This window comes from Giraffa tippelskirchi, chromosome 2 (assembly GCF_054371585.1).
Source record: "Giraffa tippelskirchi isolate mGirTip1 chromosome 2, T2T-mGirTip1v1.2.pri, whole genome shotgun sequence".
NCBI classification, from domain to species: Eukaryota; Metazoa; Chordata; class Mammalia; order Artiodactyla; family Giraffidae; genus Giraffa; species Giraffa tippelskirchi.
Genome location: NC_137276.1, coordinates 128,698,530 through 128,722,748, shown reverse-complemented (window position 1 = coordinate 128,722,748; position 24,219 = coordinate 128,698,530). Strand labels below are relative to the sequence as shown.

At 42.1% G+C, this 24,219-nt stretch overlaps 1 protein-coding gene and 1 long non-coding RNA gene across 13 annotated transcripts in view; one reads left to right on the top strand and one right to left on the bottom strand.

Moving 5' to 3' along the window:
- Positions 1 to 24,219, bottom strand: part of MFSD1 (major facilitator superfamily domain containing 1) — a 48,826-nt gene that overhangs the window by 11,252 nt on the left and 13,355 nt on the right. For 2 of the 11 annotated variants that reach the window (XM_081570670.1, XM_081570671.1), the window contains exons 1-7: positions 13,951 to 14,208; positions 11,587 to 11,639; positions 10,579 to 10,691; positions 8,938 to 8,980; positions 8,567 to 8,634; positions 6,255 to 6,363; positions 1,895 to 1,997 (exon numbers count right to left, since the gene is read on the bottom strand). In XM_081570670.1, coding sequence (XP_081426796.1) covers positions 1,895 to 1,997; positions 6,255 to 6,363; positions 8,567 to 8,634; positions 8,938 to 8,980; positions 10,579 to 10,691; positions 11,587 to 11,639; positions 13,951 to 14,122 — 661 coding nt within the window. In that variant the 5' untranslated portion in view covers positions 14,123 to 14,208. Of the gene's footprint in view, positions 1 to 1,894; positions 1,998 to 6,254; positions 6,364 to 8,566; positions 8,635 to 8,937; positions 8,981 to 10,578; positions 10,692 to 11,586; positions 11,640 to 13,950; positions 14,209 to 16,797; positions 16,894 to 19,600; positions 19,732 to 23,592; positions 23,927 to 24,219 lie in introns of those variants that run through there. The other 9 variants (XM_081570675.1, XM_081570678.1, XM_081570674.1 and 6 more) reach the window with 9 other exon arrangements.
- Positions 14,271 to 24,219, top strand: part of LOC145538515 (uncharacterized) — a 56,451-nt gene continuing 46,502 nt past the window's right edge. Inside the window, exons 1-2 of one of the 2 annotated variants that reach the window (XR_014076968.1) lie at positions 14,271 to 14,826; positions 20,683 to 20,789. This is a non-coding gene — a long non-coding RNA (uncharacterized LOC145538515). The remainder of the gene's footprint in view (positions 14,827 to 20,682; positions 20,790 to 24,219) is intronic. The other variant, XR_014076969.1, reaches the window with a different exon arrangement.

Below are 24,219 nucleotides of genomic sequence, written 5' to 3'. Positions count from 1 at the left end.
CTGACCCCTTCCCAAGTCTAACCCCCGCCCCGTAGCAGCCCCAAGGGCACCAGTCCTCCCACAGCACAGCTCACTCACTCTCTCCTCCATGCAGTCAGCATTACTCACCGATGCTGACTCATATCGTTAAAGTGAATCAGGATACAGAGTGAAGAAAGTTTACGTTTCTCAAGATTTTAATAAAAAGAAGTTTAGTAAAGCTAATGAATCTTTAATTGGCTGATGCAATATGACATAATACGAAAGACTGCAGAGTCAGGAGAGGTGGGTTCTGCTTCTGGCACTAACAAGCTGACTGATCTTTGGTAAGGAATTTAACCTCTCTGGGCTTCAATTTTCCCATCTGTAAAATAAGAAGCTTTGATTTGATGGCACAGATCTTTCCTGACTCTAAAATTCTTTAAAATTTATTCTTGAATTCTCCATCGTGGAAGGAACTAGAAAGAATGCTGAACAGCGTTTGGAAGTAAGAAAAAGCTTTTGAGAGGTAAAGGATTTGAGAGGGAGGGGAAGAGAAGAGGGGTCTAGAAACAAGTTGCCTGTCTAGCATTACCTCTCACTACACCCCAGTTCGATCCCTGGGTTGGGAAGATCCTCTGGAGAAGGGATAGGCTACCCACTCCAGTATTCTTGGGCTTCCCTGGTGGCTCAGATTGTAAAGAATCTGCCTGCAATGAGGGAGACCTGGGTTCGATCCCTGGGTCACGAAGATTCTCTGGAGGAGGATATAGCAACCCATTCCAGCATTCTTGCCTGGAGAATCCCCATGGACAGAGCAGCCTGGCGGGGGCTACAGTCCATGGGGTCGCAAAGAGTCAGACATGACTGAGCAACTAAGCACAGCACAGTCCTCCCTTTACCAGCCTGTACCAAGGAATCATAAGGAATAAAAGATGGTACAGAGCCTGCAGCTCGCCACCCACAAGTCTCCCTAGGGCTCTGCAAGCAGTTCTCCACACCCCATGGGGCTCAGTTAAGACAAATTTACCGCACAGAAAAGCACAGCTGGTGAGTCCAGAGAGCCTCATCCGCTTCTCACTGACCAGCTGGCAACCAGCACAAGGCCTTAGCCAACAGAACTTGGGGCCAGAAGTGATCTGTATGGCTTAGTCAAACACTCACACTTTCACAGAAAACTAAGACATGGAGGTTAACTTCCTTGTCCAAGATGAGTCAGGACCAGAATCCAGACTCTGGGCTCCCAAGCTGGTAGGTTTCTAATCACATCCTATCACCTCTGACATCTACAAAATCTACATTCCATAAGCAAACTGAAATTGATCAAAGGGAACAATTCTCCCTTTTGCTACAGACTATTAATGAACACCTTACAGGGAGGTATAAACTCCCTGACTGTTTTCCGAGTTCTCACACACACTCTCATTTGCTCATCACAACAACACTGAAGCACATATGGGACAAGATCCTCATCTTAAGAAAGTGGAAATAAAAACACAAATGGGATGAATGATGTTACTATGTTCACTGTGTCTAGTTAGGTCCAAGAACTAGTGAATTGTGCAGACCACTATAACCAAGTGGTCTAACCTGGGTTCCCCTGTTCTTCCCTCTGTCACGCCACTTTGCGTAACAAGCTTTCAGAAGAGACAAAAAGTGGGACTTCAGGATTCACTCTTGCCTGGAAAATCCCATGGACGGAGCAGCCTAGTAGGCTGCAGTCTATGGGGTCGCTAGGGGTCGGACACGACTGAGCGGCTTCACTTTCGCTTTTCACTTTCATGCATTGGAGAAGGAAATGGCAGCCCACTCCAGTATTCTTGCCTGGAGAATCCCAGGGACGGGGGAGCCCGGTGGGCTGCCGTCTATGGGGTCGCACAGAGTCGGACATGACTGAAGCGACTTAGCAGCAGCAGCAGCAGCAGGATTCACTAACCGATCATAAGTGTGACCCCAAGGGTTGTGTGACCAGCAGAAGCCAACGAAGCTTCAATCTTAGAATACAGCCATCCCATGAGGTTCATGTTTACTGTGCTTCCCTGGAAGAGAAAGAAAAAAAAAATCATCATAATTTTCATTTGTATCTGTCCTGCTTGAAAAAAAAGATGTGAGAAGCTTAGAGAAATAGGTATAATAAGGATCATTAAAAAATAGATAATTAAAAAGAAAAGAACACTTCAAGGAAAAATAACAACCTAAGATAAAGCCACAGCTACGATTACTACACAAAAATGGCAATTTATAGAAAATGCTAGTATTCAAAATAGCACAGTACATCTAGAACTTCCTAGTAGCCCAAACAAACATAAAACACAAGTTACAAAATTTATAGGGTACCCAAGACAATAATAAACCCTGGCTGAGAAAAAGCACAGCTTTTCCTGATAGTGACATCTGGGGAAAAAAATTCATCCTCTGAATGTCCTTGGCGTGGTGTGCCCAGTCGTGTCTGACTCTCTGCGGCCCCATGGACTGGAGCCTGCCAGGCTCCTCTGTCCATGGGATTTCCCAGGCAAGGTTACTGGAGTGGGTTGCCATTTCCTTTTCAAGGGGATCTTCCCAACCCAGGGATTGAAACCAAGTCTCCTACAAGTCTCTTGCATTGCAGATTGATTCTTTCCCACTGAGCTACCTGGGAAGCCCATATCAAATAGCAATACATGTTTCCTTAAAAAAAATAAGGAAAAAATAAAGCATGGAAGGAGAATAGAAAGGGGTGGACACCTTGCTGAGAATGTGATTGCAGATTAAGAACTTGAAGGAAGCTGCGAGACCACCCCAGGGAAAAGCACAGCACTCCAGATCGGAGAACAGCCAGAGACCTGGCCCCGAGAGGGAGGCCACCCGGTATGCTCATGGCAAGAAGTGCAGAATCTAGAGCAGTGTCGGTGAAGGAGAGACAGGAAGAGATGAGGTCCTCAGGGAGGAACTGGGGGGAAGGCAGGCTACTGGTAATAAAAGAACTTCTGGCTTTTACTGTATGAGATGGGAAGCCACTGGGATTCTAAGTAGAGAACTGGTACAATCCCTTACATTTTAACAGACTCACTCTGGCTGCTATACTCAAAACACCCTAGAAGTGAGGATGACACAGAAGCCAGGACATTGGCTGGAGGTTGCTGCCATATGAAGGAGAGAGATGACAGGCTTGGACTGGGGAGACTGGCAGAGGACACAATGAGAAGCGATCAGATTACAGATCCATTCTGATGGTAAAGCTGATAGGATTTGCTACTGGAAAATATGCGGAGAGTTGAGCAAGTGGTAAGGAGTGGTTCATAGTGACATCAAAGTTTTTGCCTGAGAAACTGGAAGAAAAGAGCTGCTCATAACTGAAGATGAGAAACCTTTAGCATGAGCTGGTTTGGGTGATGGCAAGTGGAATAGCAAGAGCTGGGCTTTGGCTGTGTTGAGTTTGATATGCCTACGAGACATCCACATGGCAACGTCAGTGAGAAAGCTACACGTAAGAGATGGAATTCAAAGGAAAGACCTGGACAATACAACTTCAGGAGCAAAGATATGCTATTTAAAACTTCAAAACCAGATAAGATTACCAAGGAAGTGAGTGTCAAAAGAAATGAGGTGTCTAATGACCCAGCCCACGTTATAGGTTGGGAAGACTGAGGTGGACGCAGCAAAAGAGGTAGAGGGAGCAAGAAGAAATCGATGAGACTGTAGGGTCCTTGAAGCCAAGAGAAGAAATCAAGGAAGTGTTCTAAACACTCCTGCTAAAGTCAGACACTGGAGACTGAGAAACGAATGGGTCCTCAACCAGATTCTCACAGCAAATCACACAAATGGCTATTTCTCACAAAACGGTAGCCAGTGGCACTACTCAGATGAGCATTAAGGTAGAAATGAAGACCTACCGGAAACTCTCCTCAATATCATCGGAAATACAAGCCTCTCAAAGACATGTTGTCTTAATAACCCTTTAAATCTAAAATGCCTAATGTGACCTGGTTTAGCAAGTACTCAATAAATATTTCTCAAAATAAGGAAATTTTAAAAGTAACAAAGAAGAACCAAAAGGCTGCTGGACTTCCAACCCCCAGGTAAGGCATGAGAAGTCCACTGCCTGAAGGGTAACAGTAACAGTCCAAATGTCTAAAATCAGACAAACTCCCAACTCAGCCAACAAACATATCATGACGAGGTAAAGCCGGAACCTCCATAATCCTTCTGAGTAAGTACAGGGACATGAGAAACACACAAAAAAAGACTGAACCTCCATCTATCCCACAGCTCTGTGATGGACTCCTCTGGTCTCATGCGTCTCACAAGGACCCTAAATACACCATCCCGGCCAGAGCTGAGCCACCCTGGCTGTCGCAGAGGTGGCTGCCTGAGCTCTGCTTCACTCCACGTCCCGCTCAGGTCCCTCACCATCCGATAAGCCCTGCATCACAGAAGCCCCTGAGACACCTTTTGAGAAACTTAGGGCTCCTCAGGACAAAGGTGAATGGATTATTAACTAGTTTGTGACCACAAAGAAAAGAACCTGAAGATCACTAGTAACCACAATGGCATCACTGAGAATGAGTCTTGCTCAACTGCTCCTATTTCCTTCTTTTAGGAGTTACTAGATGATGAGATACACCAACTGCTATAGACATGTCTTGATTTGCACAAGATACATTATGAAGCACCCAGAATGTCTCTGTGGATAAAATTTAGAAAACGTGGAAAACCACACTAGTTATCAAAGGTAAAAAATTAAAATAATACTTAGGTGTTTCCTATCCAATTGACAAAATGACTTTTTAAAAATAATAGCCTGCACTATCAAAGCTACAGTAAGAAGGATCCTCTCATATCCCAAAGACAGAGATAGAAACATCTCTGAAAAGATAAGGTGGAAATACGTCTCAACAGTCCTAAGAAACCCAAACAAACCCTCTGACTCAGTAATAATTCCATTCCGAGCAATCTAGCCTCAGGAAACAATCAGAGATACAGACAAGTTTTGGAGTGTTGCTGCACAATAGCTCTACTTATAATATTGGAAAACTAGAAAGAGCCTACATGTACAAAAATTAGAAATGTTTTATATATATATGACACACATATGTGTAATATATTTCATAAGATGAAGCATTGTATTAAAAATATTTCATTTGTACTGCATTTTTTTGTACTGGATTTCTTCCCTAAGACTATGTTCCAAGGATTTTCATGCCATTTACAGTCTTTAAAATCTTGTCTTTTAATGGCACGCATCTTTCTAAAAACCTCTATTCATAGGAGTTCATGAGAAAAAAAAAACCTAACAGGGTTTGGGATGGCCAAAACACCTTCCAGGTTGAGTTTATAACAACATAATGTTGCTCCCCTGGGTACCCTCTACCAGACCACCTATAATGAAACACCATGATCATTTCCAGGTTCCAAATGCTGGAAGGAGCATGACCACCCACAGTGAAGTCCAGAGAGGCGGGAGCACCACAGTCAGGGAACTGAAACCCAGGCTCCACGGTTTAGACAAGCACAGGAAATGAGTATGTCTAACCAAGACCTTCAGATCTGTCTTCGTAAGCTAAATGCTAGTGCCTGACAAAGAAAATAAACACTCACTAGAAGGCAAAAGTCCAACAACCAGTAAAAGCTACTTGTGCAGGCAGATCTCATCTCTGTGGGAGACTGAGCTTCACAAAGTTAACTGTAGTTGAAACTTCCCTGGTAGTCCAGTGGCTAAGACTCCATGGTCCCAATGCAGGGGACGCAGGTTCAATACCTGGCTGGGGAACTAAGATCCACATGCTGCAACTAAGAGTTCACGAGCTGCAAGTAAAGAACCCATGTGCCACAATTAAGACCCAGGGCAGCCAAATAAACAAATAATAATAAAAGTAATGTATTTGGATGCTTTTTATAAAGTGACACGACTTTGAGAATTTGTTTAAAAAACAAAAAGTTAACTGTAGTAGATGAGTGAGAGCTTATCACTAGAAACGTGCAAGCGGAGCCTGGATGACCATACATAAAGACTTTCACTGCAGTAATGCCGAAAATGGGTAAAGTTAGAGAATAAAACCTCTGTGATCCGTCTGTCCCAATGCTCTGGATCTCTGAACTAATGAATGCTCAATTAGCATTTGCAACTGCTACCTCTTAGGTGAAATAAGATTAGAAATGCCCTCACTAAAGGTAAATGGTACACTACAGTCTAGAAAAATATATAAAAAAATCAACACAACTTATACACAAATATATTTCATCCTGTAATCTGTAAGACACGGTTACAAGAGTCAATCTTCTGCTTCCTATTTGGCTTTGTTATCTGTCATACTTACAATTCTCGCCATGCTAAGTTGGAGTCCAAACACCAAGTTTAACTCTTTGCCTTTAAACCAGCTCACAGCGTATGTATTCTGGGCAACTGCTAAGGACTCCCCACCAATCCTAAAATAAGGAAAGAGAAGTCACAGCTTTTAAAAGAAATACCACAGTTAGCAATGCAGCAGGTGTAAAATTTTGACACTCCTCCCATCAAGAGGTGGTGTCTATGCCTCTCCTCTGAATCTAGGCGGGCCTGTGATTGCTTCAACTAGTAAAACGTGGTGGAGGTGGGGCTGGGATATAAAAGGGGGTGTCTGCCTTTTCACTCAAACATTCACACTTAGAACCCTGAGCCACTGTGTAAGAAGTCCAACTACCCTGAGTCCACCACACTATGAGAAAGCCAAGCCACACAGAGAGGCTACATGTAGGTGCTCTAGTCAGCAGGGCAAGTCCTCAAGTCATCCCAGCCCAGGCTCCAGATATCAGGTGCACAGACATAGTGTCCACACTGTACCCAGTCCAAATTCCTGACCCACAAAGTCCACAATATAAGGGTTGTTTTGTAACCTAGCAGGATCTGTGGGACCTTCCTGGGACAGGCCTTTGCCCGTATCCTCTGCTGCAGCTCCTCTCTGAAGTACACACATAATAGAATTTGGTGCAAATTTCCTGAGTTGTGTTGCTGATGTGAAAACTGCCCTCACCAAAAGAACTGCTTGATGACCAAGAGCACGCGGCCCAGGCCTCCGGGAGCCTAAGGACTGATACAGCTGACCCCTGTGACACCCCACTCCCTCCCATCATCAGCCAGTAACAGAATTGTACACGAGCTGATCAAGTACCCTGAGACATCCCTGCTTCATCTGTCTTTTAAAATGCTTTGCCAAAACCCTTCCAGGGGCATGAAGCTTTTTAGGGCACGAGCCACCTCGTCTCCTTGCATAGCCCTGCAATATACCTTTCTCTGCTCTAAACTCCTACGTTTCACTATACCTCACTGTGCATCAGGCACACAAACCTGCATTTATACTGCTAAGTATAGGTAATTTAATATACTGCAGTGACAACCCTGCCTGGCAATAAAAGGAGTTTGAGCTACCACATCATCATCTACGCTGCATAAAATATTCATCTGGGAAGAGTGGTCCATACTTTGTGAAAACACATAGATTCACACTTTTTAGGCCAGTATATTCCATATTTGACATTCTCCTACTTTCCAGATTTTAATTTTCCTTCTCTATGTTCTAAATATTGACCTTCAGCTAAGCGATTCCTCTTCTCTGCATCCAAACACTGAGTCCTCCTCACCACTGTCCTCATCTAAAAATATTTCCCCTCTTCTACAAATCCAAATCCTATATGGATGGCCATTTCTGATCACACATCTATCTCTGAATCCCTTTCACATTTTTATAAACCATTTTCCCCTTCTCCCTCACTTAGAGCACTTTTGGGGATGTGTCACTTCTGGCTACATGTCCCTGGTACCTGTAAAAAGCATAAGTTAAGTTGTCTGCATCCCTCCAGGCAGGAAGCCCAAGGCTGAATTGAGAATAAGCCTACAGAACAGACACTGAAATTCATTGAGAGATATAGGTCTTTTAGTAACCTGCTCATTAAAGTCTTTTCAACATGATTCAAAAGGACCTACACATTACCCAATAAGAAACAGCAAAATGTCCATTAATCACCAAGCTAGAAATTGATGGTCTATACTTTTCTACATGAGGTTTAAATCACAGTCTTCAATACAACAGAAAAGCAAAACACCTAAGAAAAACATCATCTCTGGAAAACTATTTAATATTCAAACCCTATACAGAGTTAACTATTACCACTGAAAATTGTTGCTTACTTTAAAGGAAAATTAAGGCAACAATTGAGCAGTTGTGTGTGTCTGTGTGTGTATACACATACACAGACAGACACACACACACATATATATATAGAGAGAGAGATAGATTTCAAGGATTTGAAGTAATTCTCCAGAAGATACAATAATATATTCTGGCAAATCTTTAATAAATTGATAAATGAATACTAAAACAGTAATGTGTGCATGTGTTCAGTCACTCAGTCGTGTCCAATGCTTTGCTCCATGGACTGCAGCCCACCAGGCTCCTCTGCCCATGCAATTTTCCAGGCAAGAATACTGGAGTGGGTTGCCATTTCCTCCTCCAGGGGATCATCCCCACCAAGGGACTGAACCCATATCTCCTACAATTCTCCTACACTGCAGGAGGATTCTTTACCACTGAGCCATCTGGGAAGCCCCCAAAACAGTAATATGTTAAGACAAACGAAATTATGCATAACTTACCCGAACACAAACCTTCCCAATTCCATCAGCCAAAAAGCATTAAATATTCCACCCAGGGCAAAAACAACCTATAACATGGAAATAATGTAGGATCAATGAAAAAGAAAATTCAAGGAATCCAAAGTAAGTAACATATGATGAAACACAACTTCTACAATGATTTTAGTGTTTCTTCTTAGTAAATCTGTGAAATTTAAGTATCAATGTTCATCTGTCTCGAGGCTTAAAAAGCACTGTGCATTATGTCACATGGGCATTCGTGAACTCTGCTTAATTAAGTTAGGCTTTTACCAAACACATCTGCACTGGTGGAAGTAGACAAGAATTCAAGAGACAGCATTCACAGTGAATCAGTGAACAATTTGTCTTACCTGCCCAATGCAAACAAAGCAACTAAAAATGATGGTGCCCCATCTGTTAGAAAAAGAGAGAGAGTGATTAAGAGTTTATCACCAAATCCTTCAGTAATAATTCACTTTGGATTTCTTGGACTCCTCTGCATTCCCTCTAAAGGGAGAAAAATGAGGTTCTGGTTGGCCTCTGAAGTCAGCAGCTTTCCGAGGCTGAATGCTAATCCATAGAGGTCTCTAATCCCAAAGGGATTCCAGAGGCTTTGGCGAGGACATGTTTGTTTAAGCCATTATCATCTCTTAAACAAAACTTGTTAAATAATCTTCAAGAAGTTCCCAGGGTTCCCATTTAAAAATGGACATTCTTCACAAATTTTTTATTGAGTTTAGGGTTGATTCCAAGGAATTCTATATTAAATAATTTTAAGTGGTTTTAATTCTGTATGCTGCTGCTGCTAAGTCGCTTCCGTTGTGTCTGACTCTGTGTGACCCCATAGATGGCAGCCCACCAGGCTCCGCCATCCATGGCATTTTCCAGGCAAGAGTACTGGAGTGGGTTGCCATTGCCTTCTCCGTTAATTTTGTGTAACTAAAATCTATTTTTAAAAGGAAAAACAGGGACCATGAGAAATGATATAAATCTACTTACTCTAACATTCCATACTCTGAATAGCTCATTAATGTTTCCCCAGAGTAATAAAATACCAGTATTAGGAGAGCTGTTACAGATTATATGAGTAACCATCCTTCTGAAATCGAAGTACCTCCAAAAATCTTTGTGAAATGGTCATACCACAGTCTACTGAAAACTTTCCCAAGATAACTCATGGCCCCTCCTGTTACCCTGATCAAGCAAAATCTTCATTACACATAAATGGCATCTGTTTCCTTCAAGTTCAAGTGAATTCTACCCCTTTAGACTAAGCAAATTAAAGTCCTCCTTTATACACTCATTAAAGTGTTTAAAAGTTAGTCCCCAAGCTTAAACACATATAGTTTCTTCAATTCTTTTTCACCACACAGGGCTGGAAAGCCCATCATCATTTTGCCCTCTGCCTTCTGAAAATATTTCAGACTATATCCCTCCTAAAGTCTCTACAAACAGCACACAATCATCAGGATGAAAACTGACAAAGCTAATAATGTCATGCCTTCCTCAGCATCTAACTGGAGTGGTCACAAAAAGTCTAATGCCTAAAGAAAGGCAGGAGAGAAAAATCTCACTGGGGCTGGGAGAGGTAAACAGTAAATATATGCCAAATACTGTGCATCCATCTCCCTCAATCCTTATAAATGCCTTGAAAGGCAGGAAGTACTATCCATATTTTACCAATGAGGAAACTGAGGCTCAGGAAGCTAGGAACAGCTCAGGAGAACTAAGAAGCTGAGCAAGTGGCAGCAACAGAAATCAGAACCTGGCTTGCTGATTCCAAGTGAGGGCATAATTTACCTTTAGATAACTGAGTTACCATATGCCTTGAGCAGCATTTAACTGAAATACCAACCAAGTTTCAAAAACCAAAATCATACACACACACAAATAAATGTAGATTAACACACTCAGTACACAAGTTTATTCAGTTCTTTCTAGAAATACTTAATCTAGTTTTGTGTTTTCTTAATAATCATGTTTACCCACAAGTGAGTTTTTCCCAAGCTTACCGTATTCCAAATACTCGATCTATCAAAAAGCCACCAAAGAAACACAAAACTACATTGGGCCAAGAATACCAGGCATACAGGAGCATGAATTTCGTGGTATTCACCTGCATATCCTATATGGAAAGAAAACAAAGCAATTTTTTTCAAAGCAGTTAAGTGTAGCAACTAACAATCAAAACATTCTTTCTGGTAGCGGAGGCATTTCTTAATCATTTACTGTTACTAACAGCTTTGGCCTCTACCTCCAGAAAAATGGTCACACCTGGGAACTTCTTGAGTCTGCAGTCATTTCAGAGGCTTCATGGGGTTCAGCATGCATCAGCTCTTGCACTATGGGGATCACTTCTGCCTACATCTGCCTGTATCTTCTACATTTCTCTTCCCTGTGTACTACCTGCTGCGGAGCTCCACCCACATCAAAAAGGACAATCTTTAGCGTATCCTTTCCCCCTACCTCACTAATTCTCGGTTTTTCTCGTTCATTCTAGAATGTGAAGGGCCAATCTGTGTATTTCTCCCTATCCAAAGGTAAAAAAAACTTACAAAGGAAAAAAAAAAATCTAAATACACAGGAAACTGTAAATATCAAAAATGCTGACATGGACAATCCTTTGGAAACAGTATTCACATTTTAAAAATGAAATAACAATAACATATTTAAGAAAGCAAAATGCTCTCCTACCAAATCATCTGTCATTCTGATGATTACACAGTGGGAAAGAGAAATGCCAACAAAAATTCGCAATACTTTTTGGGTTGCACTGTGGAAATAGTAGTTATTTATCTAAGGTATAAAACAATATCAAGTCATAAGTGCCATAAGTGAATTCTTTGTGGCCAATTCATTCCAAGTCAAGAATACTCCTTGCCCACACAGATTTGGTGACAACAGATGTTCAAATGGATTCATTAGACAATGTTTCGGACCATGCAATCTGAGAGTTGATGCTTCAGCACTATATCTGCTCCAGAGCCAACAAAAGAAACAAAGGTGAAAAGTCAACTTACCCGTTTAACTTGAATCTGAAGGGCAGCAGGATTATCATAGCAAAAGTAGCTGCCTAGAAAAAGGAAAAGCAAATTTCTTTTTAGTAATACTTGCCATATAAAAGTTTCAAGTTGCAATTACTACTCCAATGGTGATTTTAAATGTTTATACTAGGGACTCAAACAAACTGGAAACTTTTTCAGACTGTTTCCTTGTCCACTAATACTTTCTACTGCTACTGCTACTGCTAAGTCACCTCAGTCGTGTCCGACTCTGTGTGACCCCATAGACGGCAGCCCACCAGGCTCCCCCGTCTCTGGGATTCTCCAGGCAAGAATACTGGAGTGGGTTGTCATTTCCTTTGCCAATGCATGAAAGTGAAAAGTGAAAGTGAAGTCGCTCAGTCGTGTCCGACTCTTAGCGACCCCATGGACTGCAGCCTACCAGGCTCCTCCATCCATGGGATTTTCCAAGGACTGGAGTGGGGTGCCATTGCCTTCTCTGAATAAGCTGCAGCCAAATAACCCAGAGAAAACATACCAAGTTATTTACAAATTATTAGACTGCATACACAGTGAACACTGGGAACCTGGATTAAGAAGTTAATCAACAACTGTTTTTCCACCTTGAAAGTGAAAGTCGTTCAGCTGTGTCTGACTCTTTGCCACCCCATGGACTACACAGTCCATGGAATTCTCCAGGCCAGAATGCTGGAGTGGGTTGCCACTCTCTTCTACAGGGGATCTTCCCAGCCCAGGGATCAAACCCAGGTCTCCCACATTACAGGCAGATTCTTTACCAGATAAGCCACCAGGGAAGCCATTCTCCACCTTACTTTCATCCTGTTTCCTATGTCTATTGTTTTATTAGCATCTTAATGAAACAGCTATATTTTCCTTAAAGCTACCAACACACACACACACGAAGAATGTCAAAAATATCCTCAGCAGTTTCCTAGTAATGTTACCTAAAGCCACCACTTGAGTGCACAGGAATGGAGTTTAACTACTCTGACTAGATCTGTTTTCAAAATAAGAATTCTAATTCCACAAACAGTATATCCAAGATCAAACAACTCAGCAAATACACAGCCAGGAATGAAGAAAAATAAAATAGAGTTCTAAAAGGTTAAATTAAAACATAGTAACATCTTCTGGAGGATCAGAAAGAAAGAAGTGGAGAGAGGTCGGACTTTTTACAGTAATAAAATCGACAGATTTTATTTTATTTTTTATTACTCGTGATAGGCCACAAGATAATGCTGCCTCTGTTTCTCCACTAACTCTGTCTAGAAGTATATATGAGAAGCCACCAGTTCAAAAGAAAGAAAATTGTCATTAGAAAAGTTACGACTCTGGCTTCTGAAACCCACTGAAGGTAAACATAAAAATCACTAAAAATAAATTGTTAAAGTAGGGGCAATTTTAAGTGTCTTGTGTTGTTCTTGATTTTTGTTCCTAAACTCAGAACTTTATGAATCCTGCTTTAATGGCTGTAAGGAATATCAATGTCAGGCTTCAAAGTTAATGAATGGGCACCATCTTTCCACAACGTGAGAAGAAGGGGAACAAAAAGAGATGCAAAGAAACTAAAGCCCAAAGCAGCCTCCATGCCTGCTTATCTATTCCAGCAGTAGCATAAAGGTATCCACCATAAACCTGTTGATTACACCAAATCCAGCGAGTCCGCGATACATACGTTATTACTTTCACACCAAGCTGATACTGACGTAGAATGTTACTGGAAAAATTAGTTGCTGGGACATAATCAGCAGATATTTTAAAAATTATCTCCAGAAACTGCTTTCACAGTCACCAAATTTCGTAACTGAAACCAAACAGCACAAGTCCAGTCCAGTATGCTTGCTTCACATTAGCAGAGCCGAGGAGTACGAGAATACATCTACCCACTGAAGCAATCAACAAGACACACTCACACATTTTACCAAAGAGGAAGAGAAACATAAACGACTGCCAACGAATTCTTCAATCAGAAAAGTTAAAGTATTCCTTAAATATTTTAAAGTATTGTTGGAGGCTTCTTTGGGGGAGGGGATTACATCTTCCTGAATTCCCTCTAAACAGTGTCATGAGAGGAACCTTGACATCTAGGGATTCTCTCATATCTACAGCCCCAGAAGGCAAATTGCTAGCTTTTGGAGCTTCCTGCAAGAGCAAATGAGTCGGACAAAAGTCGCTCAGCTCAGTCCCTTGACCCACCCACCCCCCACCTTCGGGACACTGAATAGCCAGCAACAGGCTTGAATGGGGTCGCGAAGGTGGGGGAAAAAAAAGGGGCGGGAGGACCTAGGAGCTCAATGCAACTCCGAGACAGTCTGGAATTCCTTGATCACCAGTCCCACCCCACCAGGCCGGCCGGCTCACCGAAGCCAAGGAAGCACATCAGCAATAGAACCACAAGCCGGTGCGCTAGGCGACTGGGGTCGCAGAGGGCCTGCAGCGCCCCGGAGGCAGCGGGGGTAGCCCCGGTGTCTCTGCCCGCCTCGTCCGAGCCGCCTGGCAGCAGCGCCCTCGCTTCCTCCTCCTCGTCCTCCATCGAGCCCGCGGGAGACCGAGAGATGACAGAGAGTGCAACTCCAGGAGGAAGCCGCTGCCAGAAGCCCGAGCAAACTGTGCTCACGTGACCGCAGCCGCTCACGTGACGCCGCGGCAGGTCACGCAGGGCTACGCTCAGGTGAGTGGGCGTGGTCGCTCGGTGGGCCGGGCCGGCGGGGCGCGAGGGGTTACTGCAGTGTGAGTTTTTCACCCGGAACTTTCTAGGCGGCGGGCCTCTACCCCTCCTCCGCAGATCGCGCTGTCCTCTCGTTTCCTGCCTTGCTCCGGCTGCCGACTCCGCGCCGCTCCTCTGGAGAGAGTGCGGGCCTCCCCTCCGGCCGGACGCCAGGCTCCTCTTGCGCGATCCCACCTGCGCGAAGGAGGCGAGAACGCGCGCCGCGCTTCTCTCAGCATTGCTCCTCACAGCATTGCTCCTCACAGCATTGCTCTCTTTGGCTACTCTTAATAACACACAGTTGATTGAGCACCTTATGATGGGTCAAGTTACGTTTCAGGTACTGGGGAAACGAAGTGGAATGTGACGAGCTCTCGGACCTCAAAGAGTTCACAGTTTAGTTGGAGAGAGCGACAGAAACCGATACCTGAGAGAACAGTATGGTGAATGAATGAGTGTAGTGAGAACTGCGGCTGAAATGAGCACTGCATTCTAGCGGAATGTCTGGGAAAGGCGTTTGGGAAAGGAGAGTAAGTGTACCGTTTAACCAGCTGTAGGGGAAAGTGACGGCGGAGGGGGTGAGGAGTACTAAAGAACGTTGAAGTTCATACCTAAACTAGAATTAATAAGAATGAGTCAGTCATGGTTCTTTATGAAGAGGTGGGTTATAGAGCTGAGGGGAGCGTTACGGATAATAAAGATGCAAGCATGAAACAACTGAGTGTGTGTGTGTTTGAGTGAGTGAGTGAGTGAACTGATCTGGGAATGGGAGGGAACTCCAGAGTAGGAACAACGAAGCTTGTTTCATGAGGAACCATGCAAGGTAGAAATTTCTAGCAGAGCAGCAAGGACGCCAGACTTGAGGTGGTGCCAAGCTTCATGACAGAACTCTTGAGGGTGACAAAGCTAGAGGTTGAATAACAATGAGGATTACTAGATATTAGGAAGATTAGAGGTGATGAGGGATTATCCTGGGAAAAGAGGGATGGAGCAAGGGAAACGGGCTTCCCAGGTGGCGCTAGTGGTAAAGCACCTGCCTGCCAATGCAGGAGACAGAAGAGACGTGAAATCGATCCCTGGGTTGGGAAGATTCCCTGGCGGAGTGCATGGCAAACCACTCCATTAAGTATTCTTGCCTGGAGAATTCCGTGGATAGAGGCGGCAGGTGGGCTGCAGTCCATAGAGCCGAAAAGCGTCAGACAGGACTGAAGCAACTTGTCTGCAGGCAAGGGAAACAGATGAAGTGTTTCACAGGTGAAATGGATGCCTTTGTGAATAATAGCTTATGAGGTCTGCGATAAAGGGTGGACTTGAGAACCTCTCCGAGGTTTCTAGCGTGGGATCCCCAGTAGAGATCAGAATACAGGGAGAGGAGAGTGGGGCAGGATGCCAGAGAAGAGAGATCAGTTTGGAACATGTTGCCTTTGAGATGTCTGCACAAGACGACTCCACCTTCCACCTCCCATTCTCCAGCTCCGAAGGAGGAGCCCCCAGTCTAATAAAGCTGTCTTGCCAAGATTATTAACAGTGCCCTCTTCCCAATCTCAGTGGTCACTTCTCTCCCTATCTTACTCCAGTTCTCAACATCAGTTGATGCAGTTGACAGCCCCTTCCTCATGGCTCCTTTGACATACTCTTGCCTTGTTTTCCTGCTGGTTTAGCGGGCTCTCATTTGCTATCTCATTTGTCAGCTCCTCCTCTTCTACCTGAACTCTAAATGTTCAAGTGCTCCCGAATCCAGTCCTGGACTCTCCTCCAATCCTCCAGTTCCATAGCTTTAAATATTATCACTGTTCTGTACTGTCCAATAGGTAGTCATCACCACATGTGACAAGTTGACACTTGAAATGTGGCTAGTGCTGTTTGAGGTGTGCTATAAGTGTAAAATACACACCAGCTTTCAAAACGGTATGAAAAAAAAAATCTCTCTCTGGGGAATTCTCTGGTAGTCCAGTAGTTAGGACTCTACACTTCCACTGCAGGGAACACAGGTTCAATCCCTGGTCGGGGAACTAAGATCCCACATGCCTCAAGATGCAACCAAAAAGAAAATCTCATTAATTTTTATACAGATTGCATGTTGAATTAATAATATTTATGCATATTGGGTCAAATAGAATGTTAAAATTAATTTCACCTGTTTTGACTTCTTAATCTGACAGCTAGAAAATTTTAAATTATGTGTATGGCTTACATATTTCTATTTATTGGTGCTGATTTCGATGCTGATACCTTGTAAATAACCTCCATTCCAGGCTCCTTTCTTAAACAATGACTCCTATTTCAACTGCCTATATAACATCTCTGCATGGATGACTAATAGGCATTTCAAATCTCACATATTCAAAGCAGAATCCTTGAGTTCTCTCACACGTTCTACCTGTTCCTCCCTAGCTGCTCCCCAGCAAAGTAAATGGGACATCTCTCCACCTGTTGCCAGCCACGAGCCTAACATTCTTCCTAACGGCTTACTTACCTCAGCGCCAGTATCTACTCCCCACCTTTGGAGTTGTCAGCTTTCCTCCAAAACATATCCTGAATCCATGCATGAGCTCCACCACTACTGTTCTTAAAAGACTGATGCTGGCAATGGTGTACTGCAACAGACGTTTAAATTCTTTTTAAAACTTTGCTTATTTTTCATGAGAAACACACCTAGTGTGACATTCAAACAGTACCGAAGAGAATTGAGCTCAAGGCAAGACTTTTCTGCCTCCCTCTCCCCAGTTCTCCTGGGAAGCAATCACCTTTTCTATATTCCTTTGTATCTTTCCAGAGATATCCCACAGTTTTTTTTTTTTTTTCTTTCAACAGAACAATATAACAGAGAATGGCTTCATTTTGTGTAACAGATGCAAAGGATTCTGTCCAATAAATAGGTTATACTTAGCAAGTCCTCTATTGATGGATACTTAAGTTGTTTCCAAACTACTGTACACAGTCCTGCCATGAATTGCCTGGACAATGCTCACTTCACGTTTACCTGTAGGATAAATTCTTGAAAGTAGATTGCTGGGTCAAAGGGGTATACTTTTAAAATACTGCTCAGTTCAGTTCAGTCACTCAGTTGTGTCCAACTCTTTGCAACCCCATGAACCTCAGCATGCCAGGCCTCCCTGTCCATCACCAACTCCCGGAGTTGACCCAAACTCATGCCCATTGAGTCATTGATGCCATCCAACCATCTCATCTTCTGTTGTCCCCTTCTCCTGCCTTCAATCTTTCCCAGCATCAGGGTCTTTTCAAATGAGTCAGCTCTTTGCATCAGGTGGCCCAAGTATTGGAGTTTCAGCTTCAACATCAGTCCTTCCAATGAACACCCAGGACTGATCTCCTTTAGGATGGATTGGTTGGATCTCCTTGCAGTCCAAGGGACTCTCAAGAGTCTTCTCCAACACCGCAGTTCAAAAGCATCAATTCTTCTGTGCTCAGCTTTCTTTATAGTCCAACTCTCACATCGATACATGACTACTGGAAAAACCATAGCCTTGACTAGACGGACCTTTGTTGACAAAGTATTGTCTCTACTTTTAAATAATGCTATCTAGGTTGGTCATAACTTTCCTTCCAAGGAGTAAGCATCTTAATTTCATTGCTGCAGTCACCATCTGCAGTGATTTTGGAGCCCCCCAAAATAATGTCAGCCACTATTTCCACTGTTTCCCCATCTATTTCCCATGAAGTGATGGGACCGGATGCCATTATCTTAGTTTTCTGAATGTTGAGCTTTAAGCCAACTTTTTCACTCTCTTCTTTCACTTTCATTAAGAGGCTCTTTAGTTCTTCCTCTGCTACATAGTGTCAAATTGTTCTGATTAAAGTCATACCAGTTTACACTCCACCAGCACTTCCCTAATCAACCTTGTGATCAGAATTTTGGTGTTTGCAAATCTTATAAGTGAAAAACAGTTCTCATAGTGTTGTCCCAAATTGCATTTCTGTTCAAGTTGCAGATTCAACCTCTTTATATGATTAATAGTCACTTACATTTTCTAGGAATTCTCTTCATATTGTTTATATTTTCAGATGAGTCCTTTCCCTTCTATCACTGATGAAATTGGCTGTTTGTGAGATAATTTCCTTTGACTATGTTTATGGTGTATTTTTTCGTATAGTTTTTTAGTGTAAATTTTTTTTTTCGTAACTCTGGGGATTTGCTTCTCACACAAGATTTTGACAGCCTTAACTGGGTTTCCTACTTCCACTGTTACATTTCTATGATATGTTGACCACACAGCAAGTCAATGATCTTTTTGGTTAGTTTTGGGCTTTGGTCTGTCAAAAGATAATGAGACAACCATCCAATATGTGAACTAAAAGAGACAAAACTGGAGTTGTTGTATACTCTTTGTAAGGGAAAGCTGTGTGAGTAGGTAGGTAGGTAGGCACACACCACCTTAACCAAGTGATCAAAGTTAATATTACCAGTACTGAGATAAACTGACATCATGTGCCTGCTGATATTATGCACTGAAATGGACACAGCCCTTTGCAGTAGCCCTACCAAAGCTCATGCCTAGATCTAATCATGAGGAAACACCAGACAAACCCAAATCAACAGACATTTTACAAAATAACTACCCTGTACACCTTCAAAAAGTCAATGTTGTGAAAGACTAAGGATCTGTTCCTGATTAAAGCAGACTAAAGGGACATGATTACTGACTACAACATGTGATCCAGAATTTCTTTAGTTGTAAGGAGCATTGTTGGGTCAGCTGACAAAATCCATGTAAGGCCTATGATTAGATAATTTATACCCTATCAGTGTCACTTGCTTTATTTTGATTATCACACTGTGGTTATGAAAGAGAAAATACTTCATTTTAGAAAACACACTATTTAGTACCAACTTAACCTGCAACTTACTTTCAAATAGTTCCAAAAAATGTGTATGTGTGCATGCTTACACATGTGTATATATGGATGTATGCATGCATTCAGAGGGAGGAAAAGAAATCAAATGTTAAAAATATTAACATTTAGGGGCTCTGGGTATAGGATATATGGGAATTCTGTGAACTAGTCTTACTTTCATGGAAGTCTGAAATGATGTCTACCAGACATTGACCTACCCTAAGTGCCTTGTGCATTCTAGTATCTAAAACACCTTGTACAGGACCCAGCTTGAAAAAACACTAAAGTGGAGGGATGACGTCATTAAACCCAAGGAGTGTTGCTCCAGCTCAAGGTGTAACAACGAAAGCATATGGACTTGGAAAAACCCATTTCTGCCAACACAATAAACATGCTCATTCTATCTTCCTTGACCTCTTATAAGTCAAGCAAATCACTTATAATTACCAAGTGATAGAAAAATAGGAATGAGGGTATAGGTGTAGATTTTATCATCTGGCTGGGATCAAAGGCCATTGGGTTGACCAGCTGGTTTCATTGGTGTGGAGATGGCTACAACCTCTGGAGCAAAGTTATCCCTGTAGGCAGAGAAGAGGGTAGGGGTCTCTCAAAAATCAAAGTTCTAGATTCAGCCTTCACCTACTTTTACTTCCTACCACTCATCCTGAGGGCTGTGTGGGTCAGAACTTTTCACTGTCTCCCTCCTGCTCAGAAGCCAAGCTGGAAACCACTTGGTCCTCTTCAGCGTCTTCCTGCCTGGGTCTGCCCCAGCCCCACCTCTCCACCAGCAGGGTGAGCTTCTAACGTGGACAAGAGAGAGGAGTGTCGGGTTCTGCTTGGGAGTCCAGAAGCAGTGATAAGTGAGCTTGATCTCAAAGAATGGAGAAGGTGAGGGAGGAGGAAAGTGAAGGTTTTTCAGGCAGAAGCGACATCATATGCAAAGACTTAGAGATTCAAAATTGAACATGTATGAAGGAAAGTGTTGGATGTCTGGCAAAAATAATTTTTAAATTGATTTAAATCCTGGAGCTAGAATTTAAGTCTGATTTTTCCATTTATCAACTCATAATGGATATTTTATAGTCTCTCGTCAAGTTTATATAATCAGAATGAAAATTCTGTAGATTCTTACTTGAATGAGGTACCAATTTTAAGAGAAAAAAATATGTGCTTTAGTAGTATGTGTGTGTGTGTGTGCATGCTCAGTCATCTCCGACTCTTTGCAGCCCCATGGACTGTAGCCCACCAGACCCCTCTGTCCATGGGATTTCCCAGGCAAGAATACTGGAGTGGGTTGCCATTCCTACTCCAGGGAATCTTCCTGAACCAAGGATGGAACCTGCATCTCCTGGGAAGTAGTATAGTAGTATAAGATAAGATTGCCTTTACATTTTGGTATTTAATTGACAAAGCTCATGGGCCAGATCATGAAAAGGCATCCACTAGAAGGTCTGGGTAGCCTTGGCTAGTTCACCTACTAATCATTCTTTAACTGCTTTCTTTTCCTTTACCTTTTCTTTTGGCATTAGCATCCATGACCTGAGAATCTGTGTCTTTCACACATTTTGCCTGGTACCTTGCCTTTGACTGTCACTGGTGTGGACTAAGCTCTTCATCTCTCAGCTCTGGGACTCAGGTAATGTTCCTGTTCATTTGTTAACATTTCTCTCAGCAATATATTTGCAAGGAGTCCACCCTGAATATCTACTTCCTCTGCCCAAAATAAAAATTCACTCATTTATAAGGAACAATAGCATGACATAAGCTTGAAGTGATGTCCTCATAAAGCATAATTTTAAAAGTCTCTTGAAACACAAGTGCTTTTGCAATAAGAAAAGATACCGTATGACTATAGTCATACTATATGACTATAATCATAAGCCTGTATGATTTAGGCTTATTTCGGATTTTAGCACCATAATTTTCCCATCAGTTAATTAAAAGACACTTACTCTTTGGAAGGAAAGTTATGACATGACCAACCTAGACAGCATATTAAAAAGCAGAGACATTACTTTGTCAACAAAGGTCCATCTAGTCAAGGCTATGGTTTTTCCAGTAGTCATGTATGGATGTGAGAGTTGGACTATAAAGAAAGCTGAGCACAGAAGAATTGATGCTTTTGAACTGTGGTGTTGGAGAAGACTCTTGAGAGTCCCTTGGACTGCAAGGAGATCCAACCAGTCCATCCTAAAGGAAACCAGTCCTGGGTGGTCATTGGAAGGACTGATGTTGAAGCTGAAACTCCAATACTTTGGTTACCTCATGCAAAGAGCTGACTCATTTGAAAAGACCCTGATTCTGGGAAAGATTGAAGGCAGGAAGGGAAAGGGACGACAGAGGATGAGATGGTTGGATGGCATCACCGATTCAATGGACATGAGTTTGGGTAAACTCCAGGAGTTGGTGATGGACAGGGAGGCCTGGCATGCTGTGGTTCATGGGGTTGCAAAGAGTTGGACACAACTGAGCAACTGAACAGAACTGAACTTTCCATCAGTAAAAATAAATTTGTGACTTGCATACTTTATTGGGATATCAAAGTAACAGTGGAATTTTTAAGCATGTCCATGTCCTCATATGGAAAAAAAAATATGAACAAAAAATACTAGTCTTAATGTCTTTTGGGAACAAAGCCTTGAATTTAAAATAATTAAAGCCAAAGAGCAGTCTTCATGGATCAGATCCTCTGCAGCCAAACTTTTTTTTAAAAGTCTGAACAAATGTTTGCATGCTCAATAAATAATGCTTTCAATTGTATAGCAAAATGCAGAAAAACTATTTAGATCTATTTTACACACTTTCAATGGAATAATTTTATTGTTTTCCTCATTTGTTTATGAAAAACTCGAGTCTTGAAGGAGCAGAGTTTGTTGCAATACCAATTAGTGAGTGAACAAAGGTTAAACAGTAAAGTACTGTATAACTTACTTCAAACCTCTGGCTAAAAGAAGGAAAAGAAAGTGAAAGTAAAGTTGCTCAGTCTTGTTTGACGCTTTGCGACCCTACGGACTGTAGCCTACCAGGCTCCTCCATCCATGGGATTTTCCAGGCAAGCATACTGGAGTGGGTTGCCATTTCCTTCTCCAGGAGATCTTCCCAACCCAGATATTGAACCTGGGTCTGAAAGGGATTATGAAAGATATTATATTATTTATATATATGACTATTCCACTGAATGAAAAAATTCATTAAAAATGCAAAAATCGGACTTCCCTGACGGTCCTGTGGTTAAAACTCTGAGCTTCCACTGCAGGGGGCACAGGTTCAATCCTTGGTTGGGAAATCAAGATCCCACATGCCTTGCGCCACAGCCCAAAAAAATTTTTTTAATTTTTTTTAAAATGCAAAAATCTATGAAAGTATAAAAAATATATGAGGCAATATGACCAAACAAAACTAAAAAGATACATAATACAGACTTTATAAATGAGGAAAAGATAAAAACAAATAAGACAACACTAAAACCACCCCCTTGGAAAAGCTGCCTTAGAAAGTAAATCTGAGTGCGCCAGTACAGAAGCACACGAGGTTCCCCAGTGGGAAGAGTGAAAAATGGGAAGGTGGAAGTTCTTACACCTTAGAGCTCAGAGCCTCTGACTCTCAGATCCCAGCATGACTATTAGGGCTGTAAGTACATGAGTGTAAAGTGTAAGAGTAAATTCGTGTGTTTCCATTCATATACAGACCCCCAGATTGACATGTTACTGTTTTGAAAACCAGTTGAAGAGACGGGACCTGCCCCAAAGATACTAAACTGGTGAATTTGTCAGGATGAAGACGAGAAAAGGCTGACTTATGGGGAACAAAGATACGTACAATGCCTTATGAGATGCCATCCACAGTTGCCCCAAATTTCTAACACCAATGATTGAATTTATGCCCTGCAGACTTCAATTTTTAATAGTTAGAATCTGCCTGCAAAGCAGGAGACACAGGAGGTGCAGATTCAATCCCTGGGTTGGGAAGATCCCCTGGAAAAGGAAATGGCAACCCACTCCAGTATTCTTGCCCATGGACAGAATAAGCTGGTGGACTATAGTTCAAAAGGTTGCAAAGAGTTGGACACAACTGAGCGACTAAGCACACACATCTCTCTCTTACTGTGTGTTATCTGTGTATGCATTCTTCTTTCAACTTATTTCTGTTTTTCTCTTTATGTGTCTGTATTCATTCATCCATATGCCTATAGATTTATCTGCCTGTTTGTATACTATAGTTGTGGAAGTCTGTTTTACTGTCTAATTGCAAAAATAAATTCATTGTAATTTTCCTCCTTAATAACAGGTGAAAGAATAAGTAATATTACATCTTCTAATTGGAGAAATATAAAGGAACTCTCCCTCTCTTGGTTAAATATATATATATATGCATTTATACATATATGTGTGTATATGTGAATATAAGCAATGAAAAATGTTCACATACTTACGAATTACCTGTTGAGAAAGAGAAAGACAAAGGATGAGCAAATATATTAAGAAAGAATTAAGCTGTTAGAGGAACAGCCATAGGACGTGTGTGTGGACACTCCTTATGCCCGTTATAGATTTACTGTCTGACCTCCAGCTCATCCTTTTCCCCTCTTCTGTGATAATTTAAATATGCTTAAGTGGCCCCTGTTATGTGTTGTCAGTAGATGGTGAAGGAGAGACATCTCAGATGGAAAGCGTTCCCCCTCCAGTTCTTCTGTGCTCCATCCAGAGTTTCCTGCGAGTGCCCAGGCACTCCAGCTCCCAGTTCCTGCAGTACACGTGGTTGGTTGTTGTTTTTCTGTTTTTAAGGAAAAATGTTAAGAAAACTACAATTTTAACAGAAGAAAGAAATAGAATACTATAAAATGAGTACTATTGCAAAATCATACAATAAAACTGCTTCTGAAATTCCAAGTGAGACAAGGAAAGAGAAAAGGATGAGACAAAATTAAATTAGATTAGATTAAATTAGATTAAATTTCAGTGACCAGCTTGCTGGAAGAACAACGATAGAGAAATATGAGTATATCTCTACAGAAGCAGTGGCAGCTTTTACAATCTGGGAAGCAGTAATTCTTCCCTACTCTAATC